Source organism: Gossypium arboreum, chromosome 5, assembly GCF_025698485.1.
Source record: "Gossypium arboreum isolate Shixiya-1 chromosome 5, ASM2569848v2, whole genome shotgun sequence".
Taxonomy (NCBI): domain Eukaryota; kingdom Viridiplantae; phylum Streptophyta; class Magnoliopsida; order Malvales; family Malvaceae; genus Gossypium; species Gossypium arboreum.
In genome coordinates this window covers 30,361,786-30,379,127 of record NC_069074.1, presented here as the reverse complement: position 1 = coordinate 30,379,127, position 17,342 = coordinate 30,361,786, and the positions used below count along the sequence as shown (strand labels likewise).

The 17,342-nt window shown below is 33.2% G+C and overlaps 1 protein-coding gene across 1 annotated transcript; it reads right to left on the bottom strand.

Annotated features, from left to right (window-relative positions):
- Positions 1–1,975: 1,975 nt before the first annotated feature.
- LOC108452787 (uncharacterized) lies at positions 1,976–2,824 on the bottom strand. Its single transcript, XM_017750577.2, has 2 exons — positions 2,508–2,824; positions 1,976–2,345 (listed from the first exon to the last, which is right to left on the bottom strand). The coding sequence occupies exons 1-2, from the start codon at positions 2,724–2,726 to the stop codon at positions 2,151–2,153; spliced, it is 414 nt and encodes a 137-aa protein (XP_017606066.1). The 5' UTR covers positions 2,727–2,824; the 3' UTR covers positions 1,976–2,150.
- Between the last annotated feature and the right edge of the window lie 14,518 nt (positions 2,825–17,342).

The following is a 17,342-nucleotide window of genomic DNA, read 5'->3' as shown; positions in this document are numbered from 1 at the left end:
AATATATAAATTTAATATACATAGGAAAATGTTTTTTTTAAAAAACTTTATTATTAAAACAATTAGAAATATCATACATATTAAATATTTTAAATAAGTAATACAAAACATTAAGATTTTTAAGAGAATAGAAATATAATAGATGATATTAAAATGGGATTATATGCATAAGATATATATATATATATATATATATATATAATGAAATATATAATAAAATATAATTTATAGATAAAATATACAATAATATAATATAATGGATAATATATATAAATAAAATAATAACTAATATTTATAAAAATAAATAATATAAAAAATATTTAAAATAAAAAGGATTAAAATTGAATTTAATTAAAGAATTTGGGGCTAAATGCCAAAATAATAAAATAATGGGCCTAATTAAAACTCCAGCTAAAAGTTGAGGGACTCATTGGGTAATTAAACCCTAATCCCAAAACGACACCGTTTCCAGAATGGATCTTAAAGGTCGTTAGGATTAAATTAAAACTAATATAGAATATTAGGACCGAATTAAAAATAAAATAAAATGAAATTATAAAATTTAATAAACTGGAAGGATCAATTGGGAAATTTACCCATTTATCAAAAACGCGCGGATCTCCCTCGGGTCATCAGGTCAACGCGCGGATCCTCTGTTGAAACGACGCCGTTTAAATGTTTATTGAACTAAACCAAAATGACGCCGTATCCATATTGCACTATATAAATCATTTTTTTGTTTCAAAAATCATTTTAGAAACCATTTCAGAAAAAAAAAAAAGAGGAAAAAAGAGAGCTCTAAAACTCTCTCAGAGCTCTGGCCAGTGGCCGTCTTGGCTCGTCCCAGAGCACCACCGCCTTCGGCCACACGCTCTTCACGCGCCACCATCTGAGCCACCTTGCCCGATGGTTAGAGTTTTTTACAGCTCCCTTTTTTAACAGCAAATCGAAAAGGTAATTTCTTTACCATCTTTCTAATGTATTTTCACTAAATGCTTGTATCAAAAAATATGTAATGAAAAGAAGATAAAGAGTGTCACCTCTGTTCTTCCGTTAACTCTTTGATTTCCCTTTTTTATATATTTTGTATCTATAAAAAAAAACCGTCCCTTTACATTGTTCTGATTCAGGCTTTTATAGCCACTGTTTACAACATAAATCTTTGGTATGTTCCTATTTGCTCGATTTCTTGCCATATGTTGTTGGTACTGTCCCTTTTTGTTTCCTTTTGCAGGTGAGTGAAGAAATCCCGACAGAAGATGCGCCGATGATGGCGCGATGTGGCGCTGATGGAGGGCTACTGAAACGTCACGAGTTGAAGGGTCACATCGCTTGGAATACTTGCGGCGCAAACCCTAACTAGGGTTCCCTGAAGCTGAAGGCAGATTGGGCCAATTGGGCCGATTAAATCTTGGGTTTAGAGTATCAGGGGTAGGGTGTAAATGGGTCTGCTGGGTAGTTCTAATTTTGGGCCTACGGGCTATTATAAATGGACTATCAAGGAACTGTTTAATTTTATTTTTTAATTAATTTAATTCTTGCAAACCCGGGTAAATTTGGGCTATTACACCTCCAACAAGGGAATAGGTTTGACTTCTAGACTCATTTGTTAGCAAAACTTTCAAATTGATGGACTCCATTGTCACTGGCCGGTCAGACTCTTTAATTATTAATGGCTTGATCAGAACAAATTATATTAGATTAAATTAAATAGAATGAAGAGTTGTGTATAATTTGAGAGGAGATTAGGCGGAGAAAAAAGAGTAAATAGAGTAGAATCCATTTCTTGTCAAGAAGTTTGGAGAGGTAAACTCTTTTTATTTTTAAATTTGGCTTATCAAAGTTGTTTTGTTTTAGAGCTATGACATATATAAAATAAATTAATTAAGAGAAGATGCATATATTTTTTAATTTGCTTTTTCTTTTATCAATCATAGAAATAATGATTTTATCACCAACGAAAAAGGAAACAAACTAAGCACACATGGCAATCTTTTATTGCTGGCTGTCAAATTTATTTAAATATAGTATTACATAATATAAAAGAAAATAGTAGTAGTGCAAACTATTTTATTTTGTTTGGACAGCCTCATCACCACTCATAAATTGCCTAGATACGATAGAGAGCAATTAATCAAAGCAAAGCTAGATTATTTAGGCACGGAACTGGCATAGATATTGGCGGTTAATACTTGACCTTTGGAATTTGGTTCAATACTTGCCCATGCGGTGTATTCAGAATCGGCATAAATAATCCGATCTTCGCTCTTGTGGCCGTATTTAAGATTGTTTGCAACTTGTTTCCAATCAATGGGGTCATTAATTTTGAACATCTTAGTAGAGACCTACAATTGATAAATGAATGGATTATCATATATGCTATAATATATTTTATTTTTTAAAAGAAATAGTTAAGCTTTAATATAATTACCATTTGAAAAAGTGAAGTCAGTCTGATGCTATACCATGGGAAAGAATTAATTAGAAACTGAGAGATTAATATGTACCTGATTATCAGTGGTCCAAAAAATGATCCACCTGAGGCTATGACCGACTTCGTACACAAGAGCTCCGTTCAGATAGATGGCTGGCATAGTCAGCGTAAAAGTTGCTGTTTCTGTATTCTGGATCGTTTCCGCAGCAGTTTCGTAGTTCGACAAAGCCAATACTAGATTCTGGCCAGCATCATTTGTAATAGTGCACTCAGTGGTAGCAGTAGAAGCCATTTGTAGTTGGTTTATACAAATTTCAGCTATATACTGAGTCTGATTTTTTATTTGCTTGTGTTGTGCTTCATGCAGGGTTCCATACACACATATTTATACACAGGTTTATAGCATAAAATAATCAAGTCAAGGAGCTTATAATTATTTAGCTTGAGCCAAGTCAATAAGATTTTATTAATTAACCAAGGTTATGACTTCATCGAAAGTTCTAACTATATTTATATCCTTATAACTATAAAACTTTTGTCCTTACTTTTCCTTTTCTTTCAATTCATTGTCCCGAAAACAAATAATATACTTTTTCTATCACATAAATCTATTCATATAAGTAAGCTGCCCTCCTATCTATAGAAAAAGAAAAGGGTAAAATGGCATTCACATCCCTATAACCATCAAACCTTTGTCTTTTTCTTTTTCAAGTTCATTGCATCGAAATGATCAACTCATTAAGGTGGATCTCCTCCCCCACCCTCCCACCCAAGTTTATACAATCAATGTCATTTTTAAATATCGTGACTAGAATTTCAATATACAACATGGTTAGCAGCATTCTTAATTTTGTGTAAGATTTTCACTAAATCTTGACATGGTTAAGATTACAACTATTAATCATTGTTCATATTTGATGGATTTCAAAATATATTTATTAATTACATTCCAATACTATCCGACCTAATCTAGGGAGCTAGTATAAATTATTAAGTGAGTTTTGTCGAAACCATTTTTGGATTTGAAAATAACGGGGATCGACTTTTTAAAACTAAATGTGGAGTCGCCACCAATCTTTTTATTTAGGTGTGATTCGGATCACCTACTAAAATATTTTATTCCATTTAAATGAATTTTGGCCTACGAAAGTCGAGAAAACGGGTTTGGGAGTTGGTTACGTACGAAGAAGGATTAGCACTCTCGCTACGCCCAAAATTGGTACCGAATTGATTAAATAATGTCCTTATTTCTAAAAGATATTTTGAAATACGATTTCTTTTAAAACACTTGAATGACTCAAATTGGACGTCAAGATTCGCTTGTTTCAAACGAATACAGTATCACATCCAGCACGTTAGGACACGATCCTTTAAACGCTCGAAACTACGATCAATTTTGATTTCTAAAAGCCCATACATTTGAAAATTACAAAAGGATGTTCGCTTATTTAGTCCAACGAAAAAAAAAATGAAACCCAGCACGGTAGGGCACGCTTTCTCGAATTTCCAAACATTGAACATTGCCTTGTTTTAGAATTTAGAAAGTACGGATGAAATTTCAAAGGAATATTTGATTATTTGGACAAACGGAAAATAGAAACCCAGCACAGTAGGGCACGATTCCTCGAGTTCCCAAACATCAATTATTACCTTTGTTTTAGTGATTTTCAAATAAACAATTGTAGAAATAGCTCAAAACGCATTAATTTTACTTGAAATAGAATGAAATAATTGATTTTTAAGAGTTAGAAATTATAAAGCGACATTTGTAAATCAACAAAAAAAATGAAAACATAGGATAACATGCATGCATAAAATACAATAATTGATGAATGAAGATAACATAACCTTACTTAATCAATCTAATCAAACAATTGAATCTAGCTAATTTAAGCAAGATGAAACCAACTTTCTAAACATGTATGGAGAACAATCGAGATAACAATAAAGAAAACGCAAAAAATTAGCACAACGATAATATACATAGCCTAATACATTACAATCAATACAAAATATCCAAAAAAATAATTAAAAAAAACTATGGTATAAGACAACTTTAAAATAATGATGAACATAATATATGCATTGATGAATTGATAAATTAGAAACTATTTGTAAAACAAACTAAAGATATATATGCAATCATTAAAATATGTATTACAGATGAATATTTTTGAATTACATAATATATAAAATGTTAAAAACATTTATTAAAATACATTCGATAAAGGAAAATTTGAATAATATATAAAATATAAAAGAATAGCAAGAAGACATAATAAAATATAATCTTAGGAAATACACATACATAACATATATATGCATAAATAGATTTAGAAGCAATTATTGGTAAAAAATATCATGAGATTAATAATGTATATAAAATTAAATTACTTTTTTTCATAAATCGTATATGTAAAAGATTTAAAAATATAATTAGGTATACAAAGAGAAAAATTGTATATAAAATACATGAATCTAGTGATGTATATAGATTAAACATAGGTATCAATAAATATATACATATATAATAATAATTTAAAAGATATATTATGTAGGATTATATAATAAAATATAAGAATAAATTTAAAAGAAATTATATGTATAAAATAATATAAGATTAATAATATACATGAAATAAAATTAACTTTAATCATGAATTGTATATGTATAATAATGTACAAAAGAAACGTTTGTAAAAATATTACAAATGGTCAAAATGATACGCTATATAAAAAAATTACAATAATGATTGTCGAAACCATTTTTTTAAATCGAGTTTTGGAAAACGGGAATTGACTTTAAGAAAAACAAAAACGGGAGTCGCCACCAATATTTTTAGGTGTGATTAGATCACCTTATAAAATGTTTTGTTTTAAAACATTAATTTTGGTCTACGAAAGTCGAGAAAATGGATTCGGGAGTCAGTTACGTACGAGGAAGGGTTAGCACCCTCGTAACGCCCAAAAATTGGTACCTAATTGATTATCAAGTGCCTTTAATGTCAGAAATTTGAAAGTTTTAAGATGCAAACCTCTTTTAATTAGAATGTCTCAATTTTGAAAATTAAGGCTCACTTATTTTAAACGAGTCAAAACATCACATCCAGTAAGTTAGGACGCAACATTTTAAAACCTTCGAAACTAAGCTCGTCTTTCGAAAATTTCTATCTCGAAACAACAAAACGCCATATCCAGTAAGTTAGGACACTATGTTTTGAAATCTCGAAATAATTGTTTAAGTTTTGAAAACTCAAAATCACTTATAAGGGTGCTTGACTATTTGAATTCAACGAGAAAAGTCACAACCCAGTAAGTTAGGGCACTACCTTTCTCGAAGTTTCCAAACATCAAGCATTGCCTTTTATTTTTTTATTTTTAAAAAAAACCTTGGAATATTATTTTAAATGACGTTTTAGGATGACATATTAATGCATCATGAAGCATAGATGTACAAAATATTCTAACATTTCCATACAAACATAAATAATATCATTAAGACAAAACTAAATAACATGAGTAAAAATAAGATAATAAGCAAATAAAAACATGAGTAAACTAAAAGAAAAACATAATACATGCAAAAATTATACAATAATATATATCATAAAATAGCACATAAAAGAAATAATTAAACATAGCATATAAAAAATGAAACTATGCACAAATAAGATAAATGACGTACACTAAAAAATGAATAAATAGAACATTTACAAATTATAAAAATATAATGCAATAGTTCAAAATACATGAAATGATAATATAATATATATACATGCATAGAAAATATATATTTGAAAATAAACTATATAAAAAGTTAAATATTATAATATATAAAATACATAATCAAATGTATAAAAGATAGGAATAAATATACATATTTGAAAAATGAAGAAATTAAAATAAAAAAAGGGTTGAAAAACTAAGATAGACGAAGAATAAAATAAGAACAAACCACAGAGAGTAAGAACGCAAGAGGGAGAGAAATTTGAGTGAATGCTCTCAAGAATTCTTATTGCTTCCCAAAACACAAGTGTGTTACAATGAAGGGAGAGGCCTTTATTTATAGTTGAGCCTCCCCAAATCCAACGGTACAGATCAATTACATCAACGGTTAAGATTAAAGGATATCTACAAAATAAATCTCTAAGATTACAAGATCATATCTTCAAGATTGCATATCATATCTAAGACTGCATATCATATCTAAGATTGCATATCCTTAAAGATTATATTTCCATATGAGTCAAGCTTATAGATGGACCTTAAATCTTTTCAAGTAATGGGCCATTCCGATTGGGCCAAATTATATGTTTGTAATTTTGTACTGGACTTGGACTTTGTTTTATTTTTATTTTTTGGGGGTTTATTATTTTAAATACTGGAATGAGCCGGGCAAAAATGGGCTATTACAGTTGCCCCTCTTTACTCATTGTCGTGTAACGAGAATAGAGCAAAGACTATAAAAGGACCCATTTTGCCTGGTCTCATCAGCTTCAGACTTCATGGTCCTCTATCTGCTCCTTGCAAACTCAGGATTGTCATGTTGATGTTTTCGATCTTCTCTCCATCGAATACAGAGATGTCAAATCTACTACCTTCGATTCGTTCCTTGACAATATAGATATGTCAAATCATCTTGGATCTGCTTCAGCGTAAACACCTGAAGGTCAGATCTGCTATGTCTTCGATTTGCTCCTTGTAAACACAAGGATGCTAAATCATCTTGGATCTGCTTCAATGTGAAAATATCCGAAGGTCAGATCTGCTATGTCTTCGATCTGCTCTCTGTCGAATATGGAGATGCCAAATCTGTTTATTCAATTTGTTCTTTGACAATACAGAGATGTCAAATCATCTTGGATCTGCTTCAGTGTAAACAACTGAAGGTCAGATCTGCTATGTCTTCGATTTGCTCCTTGTAAACACAAGAATGCCAAATCATCTTGGATCTGCTTTGATGTGAAAACATCCAAAGGTCAGATCTGCTATGTCTTCGATTTGCTCTCCGTCGAATATGGAGATGCCAAATCTGTTTCTTCGATTTGTTCTCTGACAATACAGAGATGCCAAATCATCTTGGATCTGTTTCAGTGTAAACAACTGAAGGTCAGATCTACTATGTCTTCAATTTGCTCCTTGTAAACACAAGAATGCCAAATTATCTTGGATATGCTTCGATGTGAAAATATCCAAAGGTCAGATCTGTTATGCCTTCGATCTTCTCTCCGTCGAATATGGAGATGCCAAATCTGTTTCTTCGATTTGTTCTCTGACAATACAGAGATGCCAAATCATCTTGGATCTGCTTCATTGTAAACACCTGAAGGTCAGATCTGCTATGTCTTTGATTTGCTCCTTGTAAACACAAGAATACCAAATCATCTTGGATCTGCTTCGATGTGAAAACATCCAAAGGTCAGATCCACTATGTCTTCGATCTGCTCCGTCGAATATGGAGATGCCAAATCTTTTTCTTCGATTTATTATCTGACAATACAGAGATGCCAAATCATCTTGGATCTACTTCAGCGTGAACACCTGAAGGCCAGATCTGCTATACTTTAACCTGTTACCCTACTGCTTAGGGGGTTAAGGCACATCTTCCATCTGCTCCACTACTGCTTAGGGAGATAAGATCCGCAATTTTGACCTGTTACCCTACTACTTAGGGGAGATAAGATCTGCAAATTTAACCTGTTACCCTACTACTTAAGGGATTAAGGCGCTGAATTTTGTAATTTTCAATCAATATTGCTACATTGTCCACTGGGGAATCCACCTGTAGAATTGATTTCTTGGAATTTATGCTTATGCCAAATAATTAAGATGCCATGATCGAAATGAGTCAAATGCTCCTAATTAGACATATTATGATGCAAAATGTTTATGAAAATAACTCCTATTTCGGATGTCATCACTCATTCATCTATCGAGCTTTCCACCTCGTTCTTCTCGACATATCAATCATACTCTGCTCGTATGCCTCGAATCTTCTCCATCAATTTGGTCTACCGTACCATTCCCCGAATGTTACAACCCACTGAAGATGTTTATGAAATGATCCTTTCTTAAGATCAATATTGCTTAAAACGTCCAACCACCTTTTGGACTGAAGACGAAAATCTCTCGAGTATCTCCAACCCATACATATAAGAATTCCTTAAACAATTGTCTTGTTTCAGTTTCTTGTATTATCTAGAAATTTCCAGAGTAATATGCAAAACTTCGTTTGTGAAGATATTTTAGTTCATCTATCATTATTTCAATGCTACATGCTTTATGAATAATGGGAGACAAATAAATTGATCCTGAGGATAATTAGATTTGGACAAATTATTGGAAGGAATGCAAAAAGATTAACCTGAGAACATATCTTTGTGAAGAAAAAGAATCCAAAGATAGTAAATAGAACAGAAATCAGATGCCCCAGATATCGCCGCTCGAGCGTCTATACACTAGCTCCATAAAGACATTCTTGAGTTCAACATGTGTATAAAATATCCGAAGTAATTCATTGATGCCTCGATATGTAACATACTTCACTTCTCGTCGAATCCGGTATAGCAAGGTCACTGCATGACTTTCCAAATTTGAGCTGCCCTTTCGGGTTTTCAACTCAAAACCCCTTTGATCTCAAAGCGCCCTTTGTGGGTTTTCACCTTGGCCTCTCCATTTTTTCTTTTTTCTCTTTTTTTTTTCTTTTTATTTTTTTCTCTTTTTTTCTCTTTTTTTCCTTTTTTTTGAAATAGAAGTCCCAAAGTGCCCTTTGCGGGTTTTCACCTTGGCTTCCCTTCTCCTTCAGACAAAGTACTCCTTGACCGAGTCTGAATTCACTGGATCAAATAAATTCTTCCTATCCATTTCTTGTCAAAATCAGTGCACCTCTAGAGAATGCCCTCTTCGCAACATATGGCCCTTCCCAATTCGGCATCCTTTTGCATGGGAAGGATCTCTTTCAGTACAAGGTTTTCTTTATGAAATTCTTTTGGACGAACCTTCTTTGTCATAAGTCTGTGTCATCCATTCTTTGTACATTTGCTTAGGATGAATACTTTCAAGTTAAGTTTACTAGAGGTATTCAATTCTTGACTCGATCAAAGCTTGGAGGAAAAATCTTGATTCATAAACCCTGAGAAAGGGATTGTCCCAGCAGCAGTCCTGGCTGTTGTTTGTCAAACCCTACAAAAAGATGGTTCAATGATTTTTAGCAGACAAGAATGAAGTTACTGACTTTATCCTTCAACTTGGAAAGCTAAGGTACAGAGATTATTCCCAGAGCATACATCCCACCATGACTCGATGATGTTTCTGAAGCATCCCTAATCTTCATAAATTTCCCCCAACTGTGAAGCTGCCAAATGAGCGTAGCAAATAGGAGCCTCAACAAATATGGCTGTGGTGCTCCTTTGATACATATAGGATAGAGAATGAACAAACTCTTGCAGATCATCAGCTGAAAACCCAACCTGGTCTAAGAGAACATGATAGTGGGTCTGCCTCATGATTCCGATCATTCCAGCATGGGTACCAAGGTAAAAATCATTATTCTTTGAATGGCATGCTTTGTTGTCAATGACAGTACCATGTAGCACATTGTCAGGAGATCCCTGTTGAAAAAACTTGGTATGATGGTTTTTCGTACAACAATAACCACAATCTTTAGGGTTCCACTTCTCGTCAAGGAACTTGCAAACCTCAATAACTTGATCAAAACTTGATTGAATTGAGACTCACTAACCCCATCCCTGAAAATAATAATTTGATCAGGTTTCCTCTTCCCTAAACTTGTATAGAAGTCTAAGAGAGCTTCTTTCATGATACCGTCACCCACTTTGTCAGAAACTGGTTTTGAAGAAAGAATCTATCATTTTAAGCTTCAGAGACTGTGTACGGCCTGATGCCCCATAGCTGGAAATCAATGGCCACCGCCTAGAGCTAACCATTGCAGCTATTGACGGCACATCAGACTGCTCAGGAAAGCTAAACAATGCACCCATTCCAAGGATGATGGTTGGAACCTTTGAAACAACTGGAATTGAAGGTGTTTGCCCCAGCATAAGCATAGAGAGTAGGCGGTAGTTTCTTATGCCAATTTTTACCAGTCTCGGTCATATTCTGTAATTTGTTTTTTTTTCTTCTTTTTCTTTTCTTTTAGGAACCTTTGTTGTACTGTGGTATGGCGCATTATCTTTGAAAAGACTGTAAACTTTTGGCATTGTGCAGTTATATATAATCTTTTTTTTAAAATGGATGACTTTTGACTTTGTAATATTGGCATATGAAGCTATCTCCCCCTCTTAATGGAGTAGTTGACGTACACAAAGATGAGTCATTGTCAGCTTGAAACTTTTGACGAGCTCGGGCCCATAACATACATGCCCCATAAGTCTTGACTCCTTTAAATTTCATAAGTCTTGACTCCTTTAAATTTGGCATTCATTGTACAACTGATGCGATCCCTTTCCATGGTGGACCAACAGTGCCCCAAAACCTCATGTTTATCCTGGCAATTACAAATCCTCCTGCATGCGTCTTTGGACCACATTTTTGATTTCCCATAATAGTCTTGTTTTGTCTCCTCAGCTAATTCTAATTTCACAATCTTTCCTTCCTCTAAGGCTATATTTCCTACCACCACTTCATGGGGTAAAAACCATTTTCAACAAATTCAGAAACAAGTCACAATTTCTGTCACCTTCAAAATACTGAGATTCCTCTAAACACATATTTAGCTCAAAAGGAAATCAATCAGAGTATCGTTGTTCGTGTCATTGATATCTAGGGATCTATGATAGGCACACAAAAGAATATACAAGGAATAAATGAATTCAAGAATGATTATTTACAGGAAATGAGAATTTATAAAGAATGTCAAAGGTCAAAAGAATCAGAATGAAAGAATATTTACTCGCATAAATAATAAATGTATGTTTTATTGAAAATAAAAATGTCTGAACATGAGCCCACTTCTCAAAAGAAATCTCATTACTCCTAGGCTTTAGAGCAACAAGAGTGTTCTGAATATTACTCCGTAAAATTCCTAAAGATTACAGGAAGTTCTTCTGTAGTCCAATTGTTTAAAGAACTTCCCGGTTCATAAGGGCGAATGCCCTCAAGGTTTCTTTGTTCAGTCCCTTCCTCATGTATGACATTGATGGGATGATTTTCATTTCCAAACCTCCTTCTCCAGGTAAGTTATCCCTGCTGACACAAAAGTCGGGGATACGTAAGGGAACGTCATTAATTCCCATTCAACTTTTTTTTCACTTAGCTGTGACTCTCTTCTCTCTCTCTCTTTTTCTTTCTCTTTTTAATAACTTTAACTAATTAGGGTCTTTTTATAATTTTGAATGCAAATGATGCAATGAAATGCTATAAGATACAAATGAATGCAAAAGGTATCGATCTCGATTCAATCTCATTTAGAAAACTTTATTTAGAAAAAGAATATCTTTACATATAAATGGATTACAAATACGCTTTCGCTAATGCCTAAAGTTTTAACAACAAAACAAACTCTTGGCCACGATTAGATTGTAGCTCATATTGGTGCTCAATATGTCAGCCTGTGCCGCCAATGTCTGTAAATAATCAGCTGCCTCCTGAGTTTGAGCTACGACCTCACCTTTGGGGTAATCCGTGCAGCTAAGGGCACCTCCTCCAATACCTGTGAAGTTGTTCTGATTATTTTGAGATAGATTAGCGAACAGGTAGGTATCCCGTCCTGCAATGTGCTACCTTAAAATAATATCCTATATCCTCAATGTTTCTTAAGAGCTTTCAGATTTCTACCCACGCAGAGCATCCTGCCTCGGTACCTTCGCAGCATAGCTAATCTCTAAAGGTCTTTGTATGATATGGTCTTCTTTAATCGCTTTCTTTCACGCCATCGGGGCTTGCATTTCCATTGTTTCTGATAAGTACAACAGTAAACTCAAGCTTGTTGTTTGGTAGCGGTCCTATAGTAAACGAGCTTTTTACCATCATAGGAAAAATTCTTTCCATCCAACTCATTTTTGTAGGTCTCACGCACTCTATCAATCACTTTCCTTCCAATAACCTTACCATCCACATGGCAATCGTCTTCATATGAAAGAGAAATGCTATAATGGTAGGAATGTCCATCAATACTCCCACACCCACTTTGAATTGCTCATCTATCCTCTTGTCAAGCAAATACTGCAAGTCTCATTAGTTATTGTAGAACAACTGTTTGGCTTCATTACTCTATTGATCCCATATTTCCTTTGACTCCTGGAGATTATTTTGCGCCACGCTGATGCGAGTGTAACCCCATAATTCTGATGTGTATCCTTCAATGTTTCCTTTGACCATTTATGGACGTTAGCGTTGCCCTCCATTCTATCAAGAAGTCCATTCTCCATAATAAAACTTTTTAACTTAGAAACTGACCGTAAATCGATACCTTTTAAATGCAAAATGACATGCACAAAAGAAAGAAAACAGTCAGTATCATATGATATTAATAAACACAAAGATAACCTAAGTATAATTCTATCTATATTGAGCTCTTACAGTTTTTCTATGTGTGGTTTGTTTCTAATGTTTGAGGTACCCAAACCAGCAGATTCCTCGGTCCTCACCCATTATAGGCTCATTTGAATTGGGTTTAGTTCAGGGGAATACATTTCCCTACGGCTACACGGAGATGAAAATCTCGCGAAACCATAGGTACAGATGTATCCTGAAAGTGATCCATTATCCTGCACGGAGGCGAAAACCTCACGAAGGCGTAGCTTCTCACTCCCACTTAAGGGTGTGACCACAACGGTCATGCAAATGCAATGCGTATCAGAATATAGCAACACATGTAATAATACAAACACATGTAATGCAAAGAGGATTAAATTTTAAAATTTTTAATTTCTGACATTAAGACAGGAGATAATCAATTACACGGCTTGACTCTCTTATTAGTCACCAGTGGAGTCGCCAAGCTGTTGAAACTATTTTTTTAAATCGAGTTTTGGAAAATGGGAATTGACTTTATGAAAAACAAAAACGGGAGTCGCCACCAATATTTTTAGGTGTGATTAGATCACCTTATAAAATGTTTTGTTTCAAAACATTAATTTTGGTCTACGAAAGTCGAGAAAACGGATTCGGGAGTCGGTTACGTACGAGAAAGGGTTAGCACCCTCGTAACGCCCAAAATTTGGTACCTAATTGATTATCAAGTGCCTTTAATGTCGGAAATTTGAAAGTTTTAAGATGCAAACCTCTTTTAATTAGAATGTCTCAATTTTGAAAATTAAGGCTCACTTATTTTAAACGAGTCAAAACATCATATCCAGTAAGTTAGGACGCAACATTTTAAAACCTTCGAAACTAAGCTCATCTTTCGAAAATTTCTATCTTGAAACAACAAAACGCCATATCCAGTAAGTTAGAACACTATGTTTTGAAATCTCGAAATAATTGTTTAAGTTTTGAAAACTCAAAATCACTTAGAAAGGTGCTTGACTATTCGAATTCAACGAGAAAAGTCTCAACCTAGTAAGTTAGGGCACTACCTTTCTCGAAGTTTCCAAACATCAAGCATTGCCTAAAAAAAACCTTGGAATATTATTTTAAATGACGTTTTAGGATGACATATTAATGCATCATGAAGCATAGATGTACAAAATATTCTAACATTTCCATACAAACATAAATAATATCATTAAGACAAAACTAAATAACATGAACATACGTTTAATGAAAAAATCATACTAGGGTAAATATAAGATAATAAACAAATAAAAACATGAGTAAACTAAAAGAAAAACATAATACATGCAAAAATATACAACAATATATATCATAAAATAGCACATAAAAGAAATAATTAAACATAGCATATAAAAAATGAAACTATGCACAAATAAGATAGATGACATACACTAAAAAATGAATAAATAGAACATTTACAAATTATAAAAATATAATGCAATAGTTCAAAATACATGAAATGATAATATAATATATATACATGCATAGAAAATATATATTTGAAAATAAACTATATAAAAGGTTAAATATTATAATATATAAAATACATAATCAAATGTATAAAAGATAGGAATAAATATACATATTTGAAAAATGAAGAAATTCAAATATAAAAAGGGTTGAAAAACTAAGATAGACGAAGAATAAAATAAGAACAAACCACAGAGAGTAAGAACGCAAGAGGGAGAGAAATTTGAGTAAATGCTCTCAAGAATTCTTATTGCTTCCCAAAACTCAAGTGTGTTACTATGAATGGAGAGGCCTCTATTTATAGTTGACCTCCCCAAATCCTACGGTACAGATCAATTACATCAACGGTTAAGATTAAAGGATCTCTACAAATTAAATCTCCAAGATTACAAGATCATATCTTCAAGATTGCATATCATATCTAAGATTGCATATCATATCTAAGATTGTATCATATGTAAGACTGCATATCATATCTAAGATTGCATATCCTTAAAGATTATATTTCCATATGAGTCAAGCTTATAGATGGACCTTAAATCTTTTCAAGTAATGGGCCATTCTGATTGGGCCAAATTATATGTTTGTAATTTTGTACTGGACTTGGACTTTGTTTTATTTTTATTTTTTGGGTGTTTATTATTTTAAATACTAGAATGGGCCGGGCAAAAATGGGCTATTACAATGATTTTAAAGCAAAATACAATCATCGATGTTACTCAAAATATAAAAATAATTAAACAAGAACTAAAAAACGACTATGAAATGAATTTTAAAGAAATGATAAAAAAAAAACTTAATTAAAATAAGGTTTAAATAGAAGGGAGAATTTAAGAATCTTTGAAATTTAAATTGAGGACTAATGTGCAATGCGCGCAAATGCTAAGGGACCAAAGCTAGAAATAATCCAGATCCCAAAACGCAGTGTTAAAACGTGGGCCAAATTGCAAACGCATGCAAATTACAGTGTCAAATTAAAAACACAGCAAAATACATAAGGCACAATTGCAGACATGTGCAAAAGGGAAGGACCTAATGCGAAATTATCCCTCCCCATAGGAACACATGAATCCCAAGGGTAAAGGAAACAGATCGGGTCAGACAGGCCTACACGACACCGTTTCATGGCTATAGATACATGCCTTAAACGTCAGCGTTTTACGTCACTAATTAAAAGAGGGCAAAGCCTCTAAAACTTCAATATTTCGGCCTAAACAATGAGGAAAGGGAACCCTAAATATTTTACGCCGCTCAGCCATCATTTCATCATTACGAACGATGAATGATGATCTCCGATGATGCCCCTTTTTCCCTTGTTCAAAATCTAGCGCAACGGTTTGGCAATTTCAGCCTTGAAATTGTCTCAAACTTCAATGCCATCGAAGATGATAGATTCCAGTGGCTCGTACATGAAAGTAAGTCTTCGTTTTGATTTTATTATGCTAAGAAATCACATGCAAAATCAAGAAAGATGAATGAAATTTGAAAGAGAGAAAAGTATGAGGCATTCGAAATCACCTTTTGCTAATTTGGTTGTTTTTTCTTTTTTTTTTGGTATTTTTATTTCAGTGTGCGTAGAAAAAAATACATTGATTATTACATGGCTTTTATAGCTGAAAACAGAAAAAATGAAAAGAAAATACAAATTCCTTTGTTTTTTTTTTCTCTTTGCTGTGTTGTTGTTTTTGCATTTGCTTGCAAGTGCTTGGCCAGCTGTGGCGTACGGAGGAGGTGATGTGGTGCGCTGTGACACGGATGGTACAGTGCCAGGCTATGGGCGCACAGAGGTCGTACGCGGGGGTGTTGGCTGTGGCGCACCTAAGGAACCTAGGGTTTCTGAAAATGTTTTGATTTTGGGCCACTTGGGCCCCGTTGTAAATGGGTATTTGGGTTTGTCATTGGGCTTATATTGGCTGAAATCGGACTTGGACTTTTAATTATTTTTTTTTGTTTTTATATATATATTTTTAATTGTTTGGGCTGGTTAATGGTTTTGGGCCCGGGTAAATTTGGGTACTTACAAGTTTTATTTGATAAATCTACCACATTTAGGTGAGTTATATTATGAAGGTCATGAAATTGATCACCTTTGTAGGCATGGTAAGTTTTAGTTTTCTTAGTGAATATCCTCATCTTTTGCTTCCATTTCATCATTTTGGATATAAAATTTGTTTCCATATTCTTTCCATATTTTTAATGGATACTTGATAAAGTTTCACCAAATTCTCATATGTACGACAGGTATGTGACCAATGCGCCCTTTATACCAATGCCCCTTATTCAAAGTTCAACTCAAGCCGAGTTGAGCCTACATAACCATGTTGGTAGCCTAACTTGCACAAAGTTCTGGTAAATTTGTAACATTAGTACCTTTTCGTTAATAATGAATTAGTGAAGTTTCTCCAACTTTGCTCGAGAAAAATCTAACTTCTGTAATATTAGATTATGGTGGAAATTAAATGAATGCTCACCCAAATGTGAGAGTGTTTCTATTTTGATTACCCAACTATAATTTTTTTTTATGCTAAAATTTTTGAATTCATTTTTTTCTTAAATTTAGGTTTATATACTTGTGATGAGGAGCTTATGCATTGACTGAGACACTTATTTAACTTGAGCCAAGTCAATAAAATAAATTTATAAATTTATCGAAAGCTTTATTATGAAAGGATAAGTATATTTAAATCCTTATAATTATCAAACACTTGTTTGTTTGTTTTTCCTTTCGATTCAATGCGATGAAAACTTCAACGAGGTATTGGCTCAATGACAATGGCAAAGTTGAGGTCTCAAGTTCGTGTCCCACCTGATGTAAAATGTCTAGGTTATTAGTTATTGAGTTATTTATTGTTTATAATGGTTGAATGCATTATTACTGTTATAACTTCAAAAGAAAAAAGTTCAATACACCAAAAAAAATAATT